Source organism: Oryctolagus cuniculus, chromosome 2 (genome assembly GCF_964237555.1).
Source record: "Oryctolagus cuniculus chromosome 2, mOryCun1.1, whole genome shotgun sequence".
NCBI classification, from domain to species: Eukaryota; Metazoa; Chordata; class Mammalia; order Lagomorpha; family Leporidae; genus Oryctolagus; species Oryctolagus cuniculus.
In genome coordinates, this window is record NC_091433.1 from 147,209,339 (window position 1) to 147,230,977 (window position 21,639).

The following is a 21,639-nucleotide window of genomic DNA, read 5'->3' on the forward strand; positions in this document are numbered from 1 at the left end:
TTCTTTCGGGATGCTGGCACTGCATGGAGCTTTAACCCACTGCGCCGCAGCGCTGACCCCGCTGCTGCTTTCTTTTGTTTTTACATAACAGTTTAATTGAATATAATTCATATACCGTTCAATTGACTCATTTAAGTATCCAATTCAGTGGTTTTAAAATATATTTGCAGCTGTACACTAGCAGTCCCATTCCCCCAGTCCTGCCCACTACCCACCGCCCCAAACTCTCATCCTTAGGCAACTACTTACCTGTTTTCTGTCTTCATAGATTTACCTATTCAAGACATTTTATGTAAATGGAATTGTATATTATGAGATCTTTGGTGACTGGTTTCTTTCAGTTAGCATTGTATTTTCACAGTTCATTCATGTTGTAGCATGTTAGTATTTCATTCATGTTTATTACCACTGCTTGCTTGCTTTTCTTAATTATTTGAGACAAAGGGAGCTCCTGTCTTCTGGTTCACTGTTCAAATGCCCACAACAGCCAGGATTGGGCCAGGCTATAGCCAGGAACTATGCATCAAACCTAGGCACAGAAATATGAGACGCTAGCACCCTAACCAGCATCTTAACTGCTAAGCCAAACTCTTGCCCCTGCTACTGCTTTCTTGTTCTGCATTTTCCTCCTGCCAGGTTTTGAAATTATTTTTATATTGCTCATGTTAATCTAACGATGCTACACTTGAGCTTTGGAGGCAAGGAGGAGTTGTGAAAATAACCAGTTAAACAGTTTATTTAAGTAATTCTCAATGGAGAGTGATTTTATGCCCAAGGAGGCACTTGTCAAAGACATTTTTTGTTGTCATAGCTGGAGATACTCATCTATTATCTAATCTGTAGAATCCAGAGATGTACCTAAGCATTCTTCAGTTAACTGGTCAGTTCTTCATAACTAAGAAACATACAGCCCTAATGTTAATAATGCCAAATCAAATTAGCATTTTCAAAGATGTGTCTGCAAATATTTCATCAACATTTGCTATTCCTTTTTATTTTCATTAATCTAAGTTTTACTGTCAGTGGGCTAATTCAAGGCTAGAACTGATTGACTCTCTTAATATTTTGTCAATACTACTTCGCAAATTGAAGACGTATGTCTGAAAGTTGAAATTCTCCACATACCACTTCCATGTCCTTCCTTTTAGACCAGTTAATCAAACGCTCTTGCTCCCCTCCCCAATGCTTTATGTTACTAGAATGTTTCTAGGGCACTTCTAAATTGTCTTCAGAATAGATAAATGATGTTACTCACACAATTAATTATCTTACTGAAATAATCTTTTATTCTCATATATATTACCACAATAGACATGGCCTAATTTAATACAGATTTAAAATTAACAAGATCCAAATTAACAGTCTTTTTTCTTTTTTTTAAGATTTATTTATTTATTTGAAAGAGTAACAGAGAAACAGAGGCAGAGAGAGAGAGAGAGAGAGACGTCTTCTATCCATTGGTTCAATCCCCAGATGACTGCAACAGCTGGAGCTGTGCTGATCCGGAGCCAGGAGCCAGGAGCTTCTTCTGGGTCTTCAACGCAGCTGTGGGGGCCTAAGCTCTCAGGCCATCTTCTACTGCTTTCCCAGGCCATAGCAGAGAGCTAGATCTGAAGTGAAGCAGCTAGATCTCGACCAGCAACCACATGGGATGCCAGCACTGCAGGTGGCAGCTTTACCAGCTATGCCACAGCGCTGGCCCTTAACACAGACTGTCATCTATTAAATTACCTGTCATCTGTTAAATTACCTGGCTGGCATTGTAGTGCAGTGAGTTAAGCCACCACTGCCTACACTGTCATCCCATATGGACATGGGTTCAAGTCCTGGCTTCTCCACTTCTGTTTCAGCTCCCTTCTAATGCACCTGGGGAAGCCATGGAAGATAGCCCAAGGGCTTGGGCCCCTGTCACTCACGTGAGAGACCTGCATGGAGTTGCAGGCTCCTGGCTTAACCCCATCTGTTGCAGCCATTTGGGGGAGTGAACCAGTCTCCCTCTATAACTCTGCCTTTCAAAGAAATAAATAGCACTTAAAAAAAAAAAAAAAACTACCTTTATCCTAAAAAAATTTTTTTCTGTAGGTCTTTCTAAAACTACTTAAAAAAAAAATATGTGTGAGTAACTCTTACTCCCTTCAGAAAAAGTATTTGAGGTGAAATATTTTGCACATTATGAAAGTTCTGACCCACAAAGAGAAAGTAAATTGGGGTAATAGGTTAAAATTCAGAAGTATATGTCTCTAAAATGTTTTCTTTATATGGGTTGGTAAACATCAAAGTTAGGATATAAAAATGAAAAGAAAATAGAATACTCTCAGATGCTTGTTGGAAAACGATTATTTCAGTATGTCTTAGTAATGAATGGTAAATCTAAATGTCAGTATTCTTTTTAAATCATTTTAATCATTTAGAGTATATAAAAGCTCAGTGTGAATTATGTCATTCATACGTTTCTTCTCCCATTATTGAATGCCAAGTATTTAACTTGGCAGTGGAATTACAGGGTATATAGGACATGCTGTGACCCTATTTTCTTATAATTTATGACTCTAGGAGAGAAATAATAGGGAAGTAAAACAATTTTTAAAATTGTATTCTAGGGGCCGGCGCTGTGGTGCAGTGGGTTAAAGCCCTGACCTACAGCACCGGCATCCCATATGGGTGCTGGTTTGTGTCCTGGCTGTTCCACTTCCTATCCAGCTCTCTGCTGTGGCCTGGGAAAGCAGTAGAAGATGACCCAAGTCCTTAGGTTCCCTGCTCCCGTGTGGGAGACCCAGAAAAAGCTCCTGTCTCCTGGCTTCAGGTCAGCTCAGCTCTGGCCATTATGGTCATTTGGGGAGTGATCCAGTGGATGGAAGACCTCTCTCTCTCGCTCTCTCTCTGGCGCTACCTCTTTCTGTAACTCTATCTTTCAAATAAATAAAATAAATTAAAAAAATGTATTCTGGGGCCAGCACTGTGGTGTAGCATGTAAAGTTGCCTCCTGTAGTGTCGGCATCCCATATGGATGCTGATTCGAGACCCAGCTGCTCCACTTCCAATCCAGTTCTCTGCTGTGGCCTGGGAAAGCAGTAGAAGATGGCCCAAGTCCTTGGGCCCCTTCATTCTCCTAGGAACACCCAGAGGAAGCTCCTGGCTCCTGGATTCAAATCAGCCCAGCTCTGGCTGTTGGGCCATTTGGGGAGTGAACCAGCAGATGGAAGACCTCTCTCTCTCTCCATCCCTTCCTCTCTGTAACTGTTTTTTAAATAACTAAATAAATCTTTTAAAAAAATTATATATTCTGATAGCAGAGAGAGAGCTCCCTTTGGCTAATTTACTCCCCAAATGAACATAGCAACCAGGTTTGGGCTTGGCCATGGCTAAGAGCTGTGAACTCAATCCAGTTTTCCACATCATTGGCAGGGGCCCAACCACTTGAGCTGTCACTACTGCATCCTAAGGTCTGCATTAACAGTAAACTGGAGTTAGGAGCCAGAGCTGAATATCAAGCGCAGTAAATGGTTATGGGATGTGAGCATTTTAACATTTAAGCTAAATGCCTTTACCACTAGAGCTAATTTTAATTAATATTTATTTGAGAGAGCTCCCATCTGCTTAATTCACTCTCCAAAAGCCTAAACAGCCATGGCCGGGCCATGCTAAAATCTAGAGCCAGGAACTCAATTCAAGTCTCCCATGTGGGTGCAAATCTTAACAATCTTAACAAAAAAAAAAAGGACAACAGTATCCATACAAATTTAAAAAAAGTACTAAAAGAAAAGTGATTCTTTGGGGCCGGTGCTGTGGCGTAGCGGGTAAAACTGCTGCTTGCAGTGCTGGGATCCCATATAAGTGCCGGTTTGAGTCCCGGCTGCTCCACTTCCAGTCTAGCTCTCTGCTATGGCCTGGGAAAGCAGAAAATGGTCCAGGTCCTGGGGCTCCTGCACCCACATGGGAGACCTGGAAGAAGCTCCTGGCTCCTGGCTTCTGATCGGTGTAGCTCCGGCTGTTGCAGCCAGCTGGGGAGTAAATCAGTGGATGGAAGACCTCTCTCTCTCTCTGCTTCTCCTCTCACTACGTAACTCTGACTTTAAAATAAATAAGTCTTTAAAAAAAAAAGATTTTTCAACTACCATTAAAATAATGATCTGAATCATTTTTGGCCCCAAAAGAAAAGAACACTTTACATTTAGGAAAATTAAATTTATTAGGCATATTTTGAATTTATGGTATTGTTATTATTAAAAAAACAAAAAAGTCAGATATCATTAATGTAGTTGCTACAGAAAGCAGATACTTCTGAGGTTTTTCTTTAACATGTGTTATAATCAACATTTGGAGCATTAATAAAACTCAGTAGCCAAGAAAACTAGATCTTGTGTTTGTTATACAACAAATGTTTTATATCTCATCATATTTTTGATTCTCATCAGATGTTCTTTGCTTTAATACCATTCCATTTTTTTTCTGTAGTCTACTAAAATATGATAAAGTAGCACCGATTCTTTTCACTCTACCCCGATAAAAGAATAAATGTATATAGAAAGTATGATAAATATAATTGTATGATGAATTTTTAAAATAGATTATAGAAGTCTCTAAGGAGAGATTGTCTTTTCAATGTATTTTTATAATTTTGTGAAATATTTAGTACAACAAATTTGTGCAATTTTAGTAATATTGTTTTCTCAATGTGTGATTCTAGAAAGTGAAATGAAATCTGAAATTCTGCGTTTAACTTTTTACTATGAAGGAAATATTAACAGATAACAGGAAGAAGGAAAACATAGTTTAAATCATCTTTGAATATTAGTTAAATATTTTTATATCTGATATATACTTGAATCTTATAATTAAAGAGCAACATGAACTTTAATTTATACAAACTTGTATATCAGTAAAAAGAAAATGGGATTTAGATGGTCAGCTAAAAAACGTGGGAGCAGATCTTTGGCTTAGCTTCTTCCGTTTAGAAGTGCCTGGGTTTGATATTTGCCTCTGGCTCATGACTACAGCTTCTAGCTAATGCAGTCCTTGGGAGAAAGTGATGATGGCTCGTGTAATTGGGCTCCTGCTGCCCACGTTGGAGATTGGATTGAGTGCCTGGCTTCCGATTTTATCATGGACGTTTCGGGAGTCAACAAGTGGATGGAAACTCCCTCTCTGTCTACTTCTCAAATAAGTGAAAGCTAAAAATAGTTAACGCTAATATGTCATTTTTTTAGAGAAGTTATACAAAGCCAACTAAAGGCAACAGTAATGAAATTACCTCTAATACCTTTCAAAGCACATCTATTTTTATTTGTACATCATATCTCCTAATTCTTTTTCCTCTCTTTAATGATTTTAATTCTCTAAATCTTTCTAGACTGTCTTCATGCCGAAGGAAAATATTTACCTATTCAGTGAAATTTTACTTCAATGGCTCTGAAAAGGCTGAAATTCTCTATATTTGAATATTTTTATATCTTCAAAGTTTTTTAAGCCTTTCCTCATCTCCACTGCTTCCAGTACTCTTTCTTATTCCTTGCTTTATTTTTTTATCCTTGGCACTAATCAGAAACACTTATTTTTTTAGCTACTATTAAGGTGTAATTCCACAAGAACAAAGATCTTTGTTCACTGTTTTATTTCCAGTGTCTAGAACAATGTATGGTGAATAATAGACATCCAGTAAATGTCTGTTGAAACAATGACTGCCCTTATTTTCTCAAAACTGTCTCCTCTTTCAGTTGTTTGCTAAAATTCTTTCTCCATGCATTTTTTAAAAATAGGTTTCTAATAACTTGAATAAAGTGTCTTCATTGGTTCATATGCATGTCCATATATCATCATCCTTGACTTGTAAATGAATATGTTCCTCCTACTTAATAAAGTCATATTTGGTTCATGTATGTATTCTTTTCAATTTATTTAATCCTTAATGAGGAACATCCTTAGAGATAGGGGAAATCTGGGATTATATGATTAAATGTAACAATAATGGTTTTTAGTCTCTTTTATGTTGTGTATATTTTTATAATATTATTTGCAAGATTGAAATAGGTAAATACAAAGAATTTTTACAAAAAATATGGATTGAATCTTCTGAAGAACCCCTATGGGAACTAAATGAGTTTGTAGAATAGTTCACTTTATAAAAATTTGTATAGTTTTTTAGTTAGTTTATTACTCACTATCAAGACTTGCAGAGATAACTTGAGGTTTGAAAATAGAGTAAAAGTAGGCTGGCACTGTGGCTCATTTGGCTAATCCTCTGCCTGCGGCGCCAGCACCCCGGGTTCTAGTCCCGATTGCTCCTTTTCCAGTCCGGCTCTCTGCTGTGGCCCGGGAAGGCAGTGGAGGATGGCCCAAGTGCTTGGGCCCTGCACCCGCATGGGAGACCAGGAGGAAGCAACCAGCTCCTGGCTTCAGATTGGTACAGCGCTGGCCGTAGTATGGCCGTTATACCCTAGTATGGCCATTAGGGGAGTCAACCAACGGAAGGAAGACCTTTCTCTCTGTCTCTCTCTCACTGTCTATAACTCTCTCTCACTGTCTATAACTCTCTCTCTCTGTCTCTCTCTCACTGTCCAACTCTGCGTGTCAAAAAAATTTTAAAAATAGAGTAAAAGGTGCTCGCTTCGGCAGCACATATACTAAAATTGGAACAATACAGAGAAGATTAGCATGGCCCCTGTGCAAGGATGACACGCAAATTCGTGAAGTGTTCCATATTTTTAATAAAGGTTTAAAAAAATAGAGTAAAAGTTAAATTTTTAATTTTTTATAACCTTTAATATTTGTAAAATTTTGTCCTTTTGACTTCCTACCCTTTCCCCAAAGTAAATAGATGGTAAGTTATGGATAAAAATGTAAGCCCCAGCATACACTCTGTGAGACATTTAGATTCTTCTGTACTCTGGAGTGCATTTTTAAAAGAAATGGAAGTTCTAGTTTGAATTTAGCCATTTGGTATCATCCAAGTATAATCATACTTCATAGTATAAAAGTCAAACTATATTAACACGTGGGGTCATTAGTAATACCACATGATGAAAGGGTATGGAAGTTTGCTATCATCTTTTTGGGAAGATTGAATTGTCAGGAAGTAGAAAAGCGCTGAGGAAGATGGTGGGGCTAAGAAGTAATGGACGGCCGGCGCCGTGGCTCACTAGGTTAATCCTCCGCCTTGCGGCGCCGGCACACCAGGTTCTAGTCCCGGTCGGGGCGCTGGATTCTGTCCTGGTTGCCCCTCTTCCAGGCCAGCTCTCTGCTATGGCCTGGGAGTGCAGTGGAGGATGGCCCTGCACCCCATGGGAGACCAGGATAAGTACCTGGCTCCTGCCATCGGATCAGCGCGGTGCGCTGGCTGTAGCACGGCGGCCATTGGAGGGTGAACCAACGGCAAAGGAAGACCTTTCTCTCTGTCTCTCTCACACTGTCCACTCTGCCTGTCAAAAAAAAAAAAAAAAAAGTAATGGACTACATTTTTCATGTTTGTCTGTTTTTTAATTACAGTAAAGCATACCTACAGAAGAGTGCAAATTGAAAGTTATAGCTTGGTGAATATGTATTACCTATAACAACTACTATTATGTATGTTTTTACAGGAGACTTTGCAGCAGTTGATCATGATGTCATTGCCAAATGTCTTAATCATTGGCAAAAATCCCTTTTCTGGTAAGTATTGAAATTAGCATAATATAAAATGTTTTATCTTAGTATAATGCTATAATATTTATCAAGAGCTTGCTTATTTATATTAACTCACTAAATTTCCCACAACCATATAGAAGTTGGAGGTGATATTCCATTTTATATAGAGAGAACAGGCTTGGAATATTTGTAAGTTGAAGGTGAGACCAGACATTAAGTCTAGTGTTTTTTTCCTAATACTAAACTCATACTTTCTGTGATAATTTTGAAAGACATTTTATTTATTTTCACTTAATTTGAAAAGGCAGAAAGATACAGAGAAATTCTTTTTCTTTTCTTCCTTTTTTTTTTTTTTTTTTCTGACAGGCAGAGTTAGTGAGAGAGAGAGAGAGACAGAGAGAAAGGTCTTCCTTTTTGCCGTTGGTTCACCCTCTAATGGCCGCCACGACTGGCGTGCTGCGGCCGGCGCACCGCACTGATCCGAAGGCAGGAGCCAGGTGCTTCTCCCGGTCTCCCATGGGGGTGCAGGGGCCCAAGGACTTGCGCCATTTTCTACTGCTCTCCCAGGCCATAGCAGAGAGCTGAATTGGAAGAGGAGCAGCCGGTACTACAGCCAGCGCCCATATGGGATGCTGGCACTGCAGGTGGAAGATTAACCTACTGCGCCACAGCACCAGCCCCAATACATTATTTTCAATGAGGAAGCTGTTGATTAAATGGATTATGAGTGAATTTAGCTATTAGGAGTAATTCAATTATGTGACTTGGAAGTTTACACAGTTTTTAGAGATATTCTGGAATCTTTGATATACAGATAAAGAAATGAAAGCAAAAATTTGGCATATAGTATGGATCTATTTGCAATTCCATGCACATTTAATAAGGACCCCCTGAGATATAGGGACCAGAAATACTAAAATGTGGCTCATAGAGTAGAACGATATACTACCTGTGATGCCAGCATCCCATTTAAGCTATGGTTGCAGTCCTGGCTGCCCCACTTCCCATCCAGCTCCCTATTAATGCACCTGAGAAAGGAATGGGAGATGGTACAAGTCCTTGGGCCCATGCCACCCACATGGGAGACCTGAATGAAGTCCTTGCTCCTGTTTTCACCTTTGCCCAATCTAGGCCAGGCTGTTGCAGCCATTTAGGGAGTGAATCAGTGGATGAAAGATCTATCTTTCTCTAACTGCCTTTCAAGTAAATGAATAAATCTTTGAATAAACAAAGCAAAATGTGGCTTATTTTCTAGAAGTTCTCATGGTTTGGAGAGAATGAGATATACAGGTTACTGGGAAATTTTAAAATGATTAATGTAAAATACAGAATTTGCAAAATATTAAGGCTTATAAAATAGCTATTAATTTTCTTAAAGTTGGCAAATTTGTGAGTATTAGGGGACTATATTGGTGGTTGAATCAGGGAAGACTACGTAGAAATGTTGGAGCAATGATTACAATTTTGATTAGTAAGCAGTTTATCAGGGGTATAGAGGTAGGGGAAGAAAGATAGGCAGAGGGAATAGCAGAAGTTAAGGTAAAGGAGAGTATATGTATGTATAGTGGGAGAATGATGATTAATGTGGCCCATTATGGTTAGAAAGTTGTTGCACAGAGAACAGGAAGAAAGTCTGAAATGAAACGTTGAACTTTACCATGCATAGGTTGGTATGATGGTGAAATCTTGCCCAAAGAAATATTTTTTTTTTTGCCAGTTGATAATTTTAAGAAAAGATTAATTGCACACTAATGGACAGGGACAATGTTCTCTCCAGTTCTGTTATAGACCATTAACTTTTATCCAGCTTGTTATATACATTTATTTTATCAGCCTCACTGAAATAGACACTTAGGGTTCTGAACTTTATGAACTTATACACAGGAAAGCCATTTGAATTTATAGGTATATGAGTCATAATACTTGTGTTTTAGTAAGAAAACACTAAGGGAAGCCAGACTAATCATTCTAATTTTTGCTGACTTTATGACATATCTCTATATCAACATAATTTGGTAGATTCTTAATTTGGTGGACGGATATAGTGTAACTATTTATGAAAAAGGAATGAATGCATAGTTAGCCATCTTCTTGTGCAAAACCTTGAAGCCTATTTATTTATACTAAAGCCCTCTGAAATTCAGATCCTTGCCCATATCTTCGGCTAGGACACTATTACATACACGTGTGCAGCACTGCTTTTTTGAAGTTTCTACTGTATTTCCTTGTAGACTTAATCCTTCGGTCAAGTTACTGTGAATATTATCTCCAGAAGTGATTCTACAGTGTGAGAATTGAAATAGAGCAAATGTACTTATCAGTTGTTTTTTATTTTAGAACAAGGCACAGAAGAAGTTAAAAAGCTACTTTTACTTTTACTAGGTTGTGCAGTTCAGGTAAGTTCAAAATGTTTTGTCATATTTTCTTTATATTTTTTCAGGCTCTAGTTTCTGAAGCATTTCAGGATGGACCATTGGTCTTCAAAGTCTATTTGGGGAAACTTTAAATAACTACATGACCTCCTAAGTAAATTATGTTGAAGAAAAACATTCTGTTACTTACTTTAAAGTTTAGTTTATCAATTGTCATGTCATTTAAAATCTTTAAATCATTTAAATATTTAATTATTATATTTCCTATTCTATGGCTTTTATTGACCCTAAGTTTTTCAGGTTTCCTAAAAGATAGCCTGGAAAACTTCTTCCAAAGCACTCTTATAATATATGTTTGCATGTGTATATGTTTTGGTAGAGACTGCAGATTAACAATAAAAGGGCAGAATTTATGAAGAATACTTTAGGAGTCTGTGTTACTGTATTGCCCTTGATCAGTAATTGTATTAATAATATAAGGGGACTTCAAGAAATTCATAGGGTGGGGGTTACAAAGGTTACAGTGCTTAGGATGGCCACAATCTCGTATCCAGAGTGCCTGGACTCAAGTCCCATCTGTGCTTCTCATCCAGGTTCCTGTTAATATACCTGGGAGACAGCAGAGAGAGGCTTAAGTACTTAGGTTTCTGCCACCAACATGGGTGACCTGAATGGAGATTCTGCCTCCTCTTTTCAGACTAAACTTGGCTGTTGCTGACATTTGGGGAGCTAACCAGCAGATTAAATATATCTTCACCCCACCCCATCACTCTGCTTTCAAATACACAAATCTTTTTTTTTTTGTGAACTTCATGGGAAGTTCACATTATCTTCCTTTTTTTAAAAATTTTTATTTATTTGAGAGACAAAGGGAGGAGTAGAAGTGGGAGGGACTCCCATTTACTGTTTCACTTCCCAAATTCCTGCAGTAGCAAAGCCGGGAGCCAGATCTTTGATGTGCATGGCAGCCCTGCCTCCCAGGGTATATATTATATATTAACAGAAAGCTAGCTGGAGTCAGGAGCTGTACTCAAGTGTCAAACCCAGGCACTCCAGTAGAAATGGGACCTAGAGTCTTAACCATTAGGCTAAATACCTATCCTCAAATTATCTTTTAATTCCATTTTTCCATGAACATTTTGAGCTCTGTTCCTAGTAGCTGTGGTTTATTTTATGCCTATTTTGTATCAATTATTATACCTTACATTGGTTTTCTCATTATGTATCTATTCTCAGATAAGGAGATTGGTATTTAGATAGGGTGATAGTTAGGCTATTAACCTAATTAAGACACTTAATCTGAGTCTCATATGGGTGGTATGGACTTAATTTGAGCCATCACCTGGTGCCTCTCCAAGGTTTGCACTGGCAGGAAGCTTGAATCAGGAGTCTGAGATGCAGATAAAACCCCTGAGGCACTTTGATAGAGGAAACAGGTACCTTAGGCCAAATACCAACCCTTCCCCCTGAGCCATATATACCACATTTTGTTCACCCATTCATCCATGTTGATAGACACTTGGTAGACATTTTGGCTGTTGTTAATAATGCTGCTATTGTATGTGGATGTACAAATGTTTGTTCAAGTTTCTGCTTGCACATTTTGGGGAGATCTACTCAGAAATGGAATTTCTAGGACATATGGTAATTCTAATTTTAGTTTTTTAAGAAATTGCTGTATTTGTTTTCCCCATAATGGTGGCACCATTTGACATTTCCACCCATGATACACAGGGTTCCAGTTTCTTCACATCCTTGCCAACACTTGTTGTTTTCTGGTTTTTATCTTTTTTTTTTTATTTTTTTGGTTAATACGCACCGTTTAAAGAAGAATTTTTAGTTTTTCTAGTTTTTCATATTTGAATTGTGGCTTATTTTTAATGTACTCATTTAAATTTTACTTATTTGCACTTTTTATTTGAAAGGCAGAGACAGGGATAGATATCCCATCTGTTCAGATGGACAGATCTCCTACCAGCCACTTCCCAAATGCCCGCAGTAGCCAGGGCTGGGTCATACTGAAGCCAAGAATGAGGAACTTAGTCCAGGTCTCCTACTTGAATGGCAGGGAATCAGCTACTTGAGCTATCACCATCCAACTCCCAGGTCAGGAAGCTGAAATCCGGAGTAGAACTGGAACCCACACATTCCATTATCAGATGTGTGTATCTTAACTGCTGCACCAAATGACCAACCCTGTATGTGGTTTATTTTATAAAACTATGATTTGTTTCGAACTATGATATGGTGATCTTACTCTTACAGAAAATATGATAATGTGTTTCTTGTTTTATTATTTCTTTATTTTGGGGTGCCTTTTCCTCTAGTATAATTTTTTTGCACAAACCTGTGACCACTCTGTAAGATGAGTGAGCACTGAAAGTACTTCCACTTTGACTATGGCCTTGTCTAAATAAGGTTGGAGTTTGTGAACTCAAGAGGCTTCCATAGCCTTGGCAGCTCGTGACAAGAGCCTCGGGTGATTACTGACATCATAAATAAGAGTATCAGTTGTTAAATCAACAACAGGAGTCACTGTGCACTTGCTCCCCATGTAGGACCTCTGAATTAACGGTAAAACTAATCTTAAAACAGTACTTTATACTTAGTATATCTGTGTGGGTGCAAATTTGAAATCTTTACTCAGTATAGAGTTGATCTTCTGTATATAAAGATAATTAAAAATGAATCGTAATAAAGAATGGGATGGGAGAGGGAGTAGGAGATAAGGGTGCTTTGTGAGCGGAAGGGTGGTTATGGGGGGAAGAACTTCTATAATCCAAAAGTTGTACTTTTGAAATTTATATTTATTAAATAAAAGTTTTCTGTTAAAAAATAAATGCAGTATCCCCTACCTACATGTGACTAAGTGAAATTAATTACAACCAAATAAAATTAAATTTTCAGTTGCACTAACCGCATTCAAGTACTAAGTAGATGTGTGTAAGTCATGATTACCACAGTGGATATCACTGATACAGAACATTTGACCTGATTATTTAGCTTCAAGTTTATCTTAATCTCTTTTCCAACTTAACATCCTTTCTCTTCTGTACTTAAATCCTGTGAAATTTATTCTGTATTCTGTAAGAAAGCATAACCTATTTATAAAATATTTCCTGGATCCCAGAAACTTTAGAATCTGAATTATTGTGAGATTTAATAGAATTTATCTAATTTTAAGAATGAAGAAAGAACTTCATTTGATTTGTATGAAGACGTTGCTAAAAAATGAACTTCTAAATATAGTAGAGATAAAGAAACAGTGACCCTGGGGCTTAGAAAAGAGAAGTGAAAGGCCAGTGCTGTGGCTGTAGTAGGCTAAGCCTGTGCCTGCAGTGCTGCCGGTTCATGTCCTGGCTGCTCTTCTTCTGATCCAGCTTTCTGCTTACGCCCTGGGAAGGCAGTGAAAGATGGCCCAAGTGCTTGAACCCTTTCACCCACGTGGGAGACCTGGAAGAAGCTCCTGGCTCCTGGCTTTGGACTGGTTTAACTCTGGCCATTGCAACCATTTGGGGACTCAGTGAGTGGATGGAAGACCTTTCTCTCTGTCTCTCCCTCTTTTTTGCTGTAACTCTTTCTCTCAAATAAATAAATAAGAATGTTAAAAAAAAAAAAAAGTGAATCTTTTGAGACCAACAGCAGAAATGGATAGGACCATCATATTAGAGGACCCTGGTGAGTCATAGTCATTACTTTTTTTTTTTTAATTAATTTATTTATTTGAAAGTCAGAGTTAGAGAGAGAAGGAGAGGCAGAGAGAGGTCTTACATCCAATGGTTCACTCTCCAGTTGGCTGCAATGGCTAGAGCTGCGCCAACCCTAAGCCAGGAGCCAGGAGCTTCTTCTGGGTCTCCCATGGTGGTGCAGGGGCCCAAGGACTTGGGCCTTCTTGTACTGCTTTCCCAGGCCATAGCAGAGAGCTGAATCAGAAGTAGAGCAGCCAGGTCTCGAACCGGCGCCCTTACGGGATGCCTGCGCTTCAGGCCAGGGCTTTAACCCATTGTGCCACAGCACCAGCCCTAGTCATTACCTTTTTTTTTTTTTTTTTTTTTTTTTTTTTTTGACAGGCAGAGTTAGACAGTGAGAGAGAGTCAGAGAGAAAGGTCTTCCTTCCTTTGGTTCACCTCCGAAATGGCCGCTATGGCTGGTGCGCTGGGCCGATCTGAAGCCATGAGCCAGGTGCTTCCTCCCGGTCTCCCATGCGGGTGCAGGGCCCAAGCACTTGGGCCATCCTCCACTGTCTTCCCGGGCAATCCAGAGAGCTGGCCTGGAAGAGGGGCAACCGGGACAGAATCCGGTGCCCCAACCAGGACTAGAACCTGGGGTGCCAGCACCGCAAGCGGAGGATTAGCCAAGTGAGCTGCAGGCGCCGGTTTAGTCATTACCTTTTGTAACAACCCTGCCATTTTATATTCTGTTTGGCTCAGAACTATGTATAGGTTAACAATTATGAAGGTAATAAAATTAAATTTAGAAATTGGGATTACTACATCTGAAAACTTATTTTGTATATACTTCAAATGTACAATGTAAAAGTAATTTTCAGTTGTTCTCACAGGGCCTGTCAGATGTTTACCAGAACCTCGCCCCAACAAAATCTTGTGTTTAAACTCACCAATTTTCATTTCATTTCCTCCAGAATCTGACTTTCTAGTCAAAACTAGGGATTGTACATTCCTGGTAGTTTGGTTTTAAACAGTATTACATCATCCTAATAATTTACTTTTTTATAGGTTGTAGAGCTTTCTGCATTCTAGGGTATCTGTTTAGTTGAGTTGTATGGCAATAGAAATAGAATGCTACTATTTGATAAATATGTAGAATATAAAGCGAAACCTTATTGATTTCTTAATGATTAGAGTCAGTTTTTTTTTGTTGTTGTTGTTAGTATATTGTCTTCACTGGTAAGGTAGTCCAGTGATTGGCCTAGAAGATCCTTCTAAGCTAAACAAGGGAGTACTGTCTATTTTGTATGCACTTCTCATTCAGTAGCTACAAGAATACAGTTATATTCACAGTTGGATTGCAGCATAAGAGGTGTAGACAGAGGCAGAGAATAAGATGCATGTTAAATTGTTAAGTCAGTACTGACTGAAAGGAAAAGGATTATGTTGGCATTTAAATATTTTTAATTTATAGAAAGCTATTTAAAAAGTTATACAGTAAAGAATTGTTCCCTTTATTCTCTTTAGCTGTATGTGTACTTAAAAATACATTATTAAATTTTTGTCCCTGGTGACTCTGTTATCTTATGTTGGAAACAAATCAAATATTTATAGTATTGCTTTATAAATGTTGAACGGGGTCACAAAAGTGAATTTATTAAGGTTGATAGAATGAAGATGTGAGAATGAATTGTAAGCTTGCAATAAAAATCACTTAAAAAAATTTTTTTTTTCTGAGAAGAAAGGCTGTGTTGTTTGGTGATAGTCAGAGTCTAACTGAGCATTTTGGCTGTATTCCGAATTCTTCCACTGACTCACTGTGTTTTTTGGCAAGTAACTTACCCTCCTTGAAACAAGTTCTTGATTCTTTACTTGTCTGTTTGTAAAGTTAGCCTAATAATATTGTACTGACCTCAAATCGGTTGTGTTAATGCTTTCCAACTTTAGAACTTTTCAGCATAAAAATAGTATGGATTTTCAGTCCTTTTTAAAATAAATGTTGCTAAATCATGATCTGTTTTTGGTTAGTATATTAGAGACAATTTAAATGCAAAACAAAACCTTTATTGTATTATTTAAAACATAGCCAAGCCTGATGAAATTTTAGTTATATACATTTTAAGGACTTTTTCCTCAAAGTATGAATGATTATTTTTACTCATTTATTTTAGTGTCAGAAAAAAGAAGAATTTATTGAAAGAATTCAAGGATTAGATTTTGATACAAAGGCAGCAGTTGCTGCACATATTCAAGAGGTAAGGACCTGTTTAGAATTTTTATGTAGTTTTTATGAAGCTCGTCATTTTATTAGGCTTGTGTTTATTTTTATGTCTCCCAAAATACTAAAAGTCATGGGATAAGCAAGAATAAATCAAAATCTAATATAAGTAAACCTTGCTTTTATACAAATTGCCTTCTCTAGAGATAGTTCCTTAAATGGATCATCTTATACATGGCAAACTAATAACTACAAATGTATTGTTGCCTGTATCTGTAAGGACATAAGGAAAAAGTATTATTTGAGAAGTGGTATGTATATGCTTGTTAGCATAGAATGATTTGTGTAGTAACTGAAAGCTGCGAAGAGTGGAATACTGCTTGTAATTAAAAACAATAGTGAGGTAAGATGGCAAGCTTTGTATTACATCGTTCCTGTATTTTCTTTTGAATGAATGAGCATGGCATAACTTTGAAGATATTATTTAACTTATAAATATATTAATGATGTAACATCCATATGAAGCTTAAATATGGGGCATATTGTGGATTGCCAAATAATTAAAGATAATATAATTTATTAACATTGATTTTTAAAACTATTTCTGTGTCTTGCTATATTTGGGCTAACAGTATTATAAAAGCTTTTTAGAGTTACAATATGTTAAATTTCACATATTGATTAGAAAAAGGAAAGAATTTCTAAATTTACTCAAGTGAAAAATAGTAGTTTTAAAAATATTATCTATGTAGGTGTCTTAGTATTCTGTATATCATCTTTTCTCTTAGTTAACATTCATAGAGCCCAGACTTCTTGTCAGTAACATTATTTTCCATAGTAAGCATATTGGTACTTTATAAGATAGAGTTTTTTGGTAATCTCTCATATATCTTTGTGATTTTACTTCATTTTGTGCTCAGTGATATTACTGAATTTGCTAAGTCATTGAAAGTGTTATTTTTGCTGTTTGTTCTGAAAGTTAAAGCAAAATACCACATTTGGAAAGTAAGAAGTGTGTTTATATTGAGGGTCTTTTTAAGCTTCTGTGACAATACTATCTTCAGAATCTACAAAGACTTAGCTGTATAAGAATAAAAATGCAATTACATGCACTTATATTCTAAAAGATTAAGAACCTTTTGCTTTTGACTCTGATACAGTAAATTTAAAGCCTTATCTAAAGAAAAGTCAAATACTTTCAAATCATTTGTCAGATATATATCAGTATTACTTTTCTTTAGGATTGCCTTGAGTTAAAATTGTTGTGTTGACTAGCAAATGAATATTAATTTACTTAAAGATTATATCAAGGTAAAAATAATTTATAGTTTCATCATTAATTCCAAAGGATTTCAAGTTCTTCTTTAGACATCATATTGGCTTTTATATTTTTATTTTATGAGTTATATAATATTTGAGCTTCTATTATCCTAAAATAAAATAGATTTTTAAGTATTAGTCTTCTTGTTGTTGTTTATTTTGGTTGCTTTTCTAAAGGTAACTCACAATCAGGAAAATGTATTTGATCTGCAATGGATGGAAGTAACTGATATGTCTCAGGAGGACATAGAACCACTCTTGAAAAATATGGCATTGCATCTGAAAAGACTTATAGATGAGAGAGATGAACATTCTGAGGTTTGTAAATTTCTTTTATTATCAAAGTTTGCTTTCAAAAAAATATAATAGCTGTAAAAGTTTTAAATTGATATTTTTTTTCTAAATACGATTCTCTCTTGTTCTCTGTGGGGGATTGATTCCTGGACACCTCCCCCTCCACACACATATCCATGGATGCTCAAGTCCATTAAATGGCATAATATTTGTATATAACTTGTGACTTTTTTTCATGTACTTTAATCATCTTTAGGTTATCCTAATACCTACTACAGGGTAAATGCTCTGTAAATAGTTGAATTGGTGTGCTGTATTGTTTATGGAGTACTAGAAAGCAAAAAAGATTATACATGTTCAGTAGAGACACAGTTTTTTTTCCTGACTATTTTTCATACACAGTTGGATCTAGTAGTGTTGAAACCATGTATAGGGAGGGCTGACTGTACTGTCTTGTGTGTGTATGAAAAACATGGGAACCAGAAAGGAGGTGTAAGAACCCCAAAATGCTAGTTAACGAATTGTGATTAGGTTTTCCTTTATCCTTTCTTTTTAAATTAGTATTTTTCTCCTTTTATTCTTGTGTGTTTTTCAAGTATTCCCACAGCTCTGGCAACAGTATAGAAGTGTGAAACTGAAGATGTAGTTGATGAAAGTGGAAAAGTTATTGCCTTGAAGCAAAACAATTTGCCTAAGATTAATGTGTTAGTTGTATTACCACATTTTGAAGTTGTTAAGTATTAATAAAAGGAGCATAACAGGTATTCTAAATCAAATGTCCCACAAAAGCCCTCAAATTTTTTAGTCAGTAGTCTGATGAAGTGTGGTTTTTAAAAAGAATTGCAATAAGCTCCTTTAAAATCGTATATTGGTTTTTAAGAAAGAGCAAAATTGCACTGAATATTCTGCCTATACTCTGAAAGTAATTCTTAATTTTGGAGAAGTCCAGACATTACTGCATGCCATGGTGAGTAATATTTTCTTAATCTCATGCCAAAGTACTGTGCCATTCAAAAGAATATATAGCTTTGATTTGCTGTTCATTTTATATGCATAAGACAGCTTTAGGGCTTCTTTATGTAGAGATTTGTGTGATTTCTCTTGAAAGCAGTGGAATACCACATGGAGCAATTTCCCAAAGATTTTTTTCAGGACAGAACTTTGATAGCTTTATAGAATATATAATTAGTTCTGCTGGGAATTTTCAATTTTCTTCAGGCATTAAAAGAGAACAAAATATAGGAAATAAATATTTTAGAAAAATAAATGGCAGTGAGATCACAAAAGAATAGAATGAATTGAAAAACATCCCTAGTATTTATCAAACTTATCGTGATACTTGGTTTCATTTTCAGTCTGATTTTTGAGGTATATGCTGAATCTCTTTTGTTAAAGTGTCTTTAATGATTTACTCATTTTCTGGAACATTCTTCCATTTGTATTTCAACTTAACAAAGGTATTTACAATAAGATGTCCTCTAGCTTCTAAGTAATTCTGAAAGTCTGTACTTTCACGTGACTGATAGGCATATAAAATTTTTTTTAATGAAAATTAATTCTAGTTTTAAGTTTCATGCTGGTTTAACTGATTTTTTCCCCAGAAACCTTTTATTTAAGGAATACAAAATTCATGTATTTTGTAAGTACTTTAGGAACAGTAATTCTTCCCACTGTACCCGCCCTTCCAGCCCTCCTCCTCTTCCTTCTCCTATTCCCATTCTAATTTTTTACTAAGATCTATTTTCAATTAACTTTATACACATATGATTGACTATATACTAAATAAAGAGTTCAACAAATAGTATGACCAAAAACAAAAAAAAAAAACCTGTCTTCAACAGTTGAGAACAAGAGCTGTTCAAAGGCATTGGATCTCAAAGCATCAATTTCACTTCTCTGGATTACCTTTTAGGTGCTCTGTTAGTTTTCATACATCAGGAACAACATATGGTGTTTCTCATTTGGGACTGGCTTATTTCACTGAGTATGATATTTTTTTCATCCATTTTGTTGCAAATGACACATTTTCATTTTTCTTTTACTGCTGTGTAGTATTCCATGGTGTATATATCCCATAATTTCTTTATCCAGTCTTCACTTGACAAGTATTGGGTTGATTCCATATCTCTCAGCTATTGTGAATTGAGCTGCAATGAACATGGGGGTACAGATAACTCTTTCAAATGCTGATTCTGTTTCCCTTGGGTAAATTCCCAGCAGTGGGATGGCTTGGTCATATGGTAGTTCTATATTCAGATTTCTAAGCTATCTCCATACTGTCTTCCACAGTGGCTGTACCAGTTTACATTCCCACCAAGAGTGGATTAAGGTACCTTTCTCCCCACACCCTCACCAACATTTGTTGTTTGTTGACTTTCTGTATGAAAGCCATTTTGATGGGGGTGAGGTGAAACCTCATTGTGATTTTGATTTGCGTTTCCCTGTTGGCTAGTGATCCTGAGCATTTTTTCATGTGTCTGTTGGCCATTTGAATTTCCTCTTTTGAAAAATGCCTGTTTAAGTCATTTGCCCATTTCTTAATTGGGTGGGTTGTTTGGTGGTGTTGAGTTTTTTGATCTCTTTATATATTTTTGTAATCTTTATCAGTTGCATAATTTGCAAGTAATTTCTCCCATTTTGTCAGTCACCCCTTCATTGCTGAATGTTCCCTTTGCAGTGCAGAAGCTTCTCAGCTTGATGTAATCCCATTTATCAGTTTCAACTTTGATTGCCTGTGCTTCTGGGGTCTTTTCCAAGAAGTCTTTGCCTATGCCAATGTCTTGCAGAGTTTCCCCAATGTTCTCTAATAATTTGATGGTATTGGGTAGTAAATTTAGGTCTTTAATCCATTTTGAGTGGATTTTTGTGTAAGGTGTAAGTTTTCCCAGTACTGTTTGTTGAAGAGACTGTCCTTTCTCCAAGGATTGATTTTAGCTCCTTTGTCAAAGATAAGTTTGTTGTATTTGCATGGATTGAATTCTGCCATTTCTGTTCTGTTCCATTGGTCTATCCATCTGTTTTTGTACCACTATCAGGCTGTTTTGATTATAACTGCCCTGTGGTATGTATTGAAATCTGGTATTGTGATGCTTCTGGCTTTTTTGTTGTTGCTGTTCACTTTCTGTTTGGGTGTATTTTTGTTGGTGAGATAAGATACTTGTAAGCAGCAAATAGATGGGTTTTGTTTATTAATCCTTTCAGCTAGTCTGTATCTTTTAATTGGAGAGTGAGGCTATTTAACTTGAAGGTGCCTATTGGTAAGTAATGACTTGGCCCTGCCATTTTCCCATATATATTCCTGTTGCTTATTTTGGATTTCCTTTGTACTTGGAGATTTTCTGCCTTCACCCTCTTTCATAGTGGTGACCATGTTTCTGTGTTTCTGTGTGTAGTACATCCTTAAGCAACTTTTGTAAGGGTGGACTAGTGATGACAAATTCTGTCAATTTCTGTTTATTTTGGAAGGTCTCTATTTCACCTTCATCATAAGTCGGAGCTTTGCAGGGTGCAGTGTTCCAGGTTAACAGTTTTTTTCTCTTAAGACTTAGAATATATCTCTCCATTCTCTCCTAGCCGAAATTGTTTGTGATGAGAAGTTGGCTATGAGTTTAATTGGAGATCCTCTAAAATTAAACTGCTATTTCTATACTGCACATTTTAGAATCCTTTCTTTCTGTTTTTCTGTTGCAAGTTTGATTTACAGTGTGTTGTGATGAAGATCGCTTCCGGTCATGTCTGTTAGTAGTTCTGTGTGCTTTCTGTACTTGGATGTCCCTCTCTTTCTCCAAATTAGGAGGGTTTTATGTAATTATTTCACTAAAAAAGACCTTCTAATCTATTCTCTATTTTCATGCCTTCAGGAACTCCTAAGACCCGTATATTGGGTCATTTGGATAGTATCCCATAGATCTCCAACACTGTTTTTTAAATATCTAATTTCTTCTTTTTTTTTTGTTCGGAGTGTAAAATTTCCTGAGATTTGTGTTCTAACTCGGATATTCTTTCTTCTGCCTCATCAGGTCTGTTTTTTTTTCTTTTTTCTTTTTTAAAACTTTTATTTAATAAATATAAATTTCCAAAGTGCAGCTTTTGGATTACAGTGGCTTTTTTTAAAACTTTTATTTAATGAATATAAATTTCCAAAGTA

At 36.6% G+C, this 21,639-nt stretch overlaps 1 protein-coding gene and 1 non-coding gene across 7 annotated transcripts in view; both read left to right on the forward strand.

The window, feature by feature from the left end:
• The window catches only part of CCDC88A (coiled-coil domain containing 88A), a 139,939-nt gene that overhangs the window by 38,992 nt on the left and 79,308 nt on the right, over positions 1-21,639 (forward strand). For all 6 annotated transcript variants that reach the window (XM_008254392.4, XM_051842868.2, XM_008254395.4 and 3 more), the window contains exons 4-7: positions 7,575-7,644; positions 9,958-10,016; positions 15,832-15,915; positions 17,376-17,516. In XM_008254392.4, coding sequence (XP_008252614.2) covers positions 7,575-7,644; positions 9,958-10,016; positions 15,832-15,915; positions 17,376-17,516 — 354 coding nt within the window. The remainder of the gene's footprint in view (positions 1-7,574; positions 7,645-9,957; positions 10,017-15,831; positions 15,916-17,375; positions 17,517-21,639) is intronic.
• On the forward strand, positions 6,597-6,703 carry LOC127490393 (U6 spliceosomal RNA). The gene has a single exon (XR_007918355.1). It is a non-coding gene; the product is annotated as a U6 spliceosomal RNA (small nuclear RNA).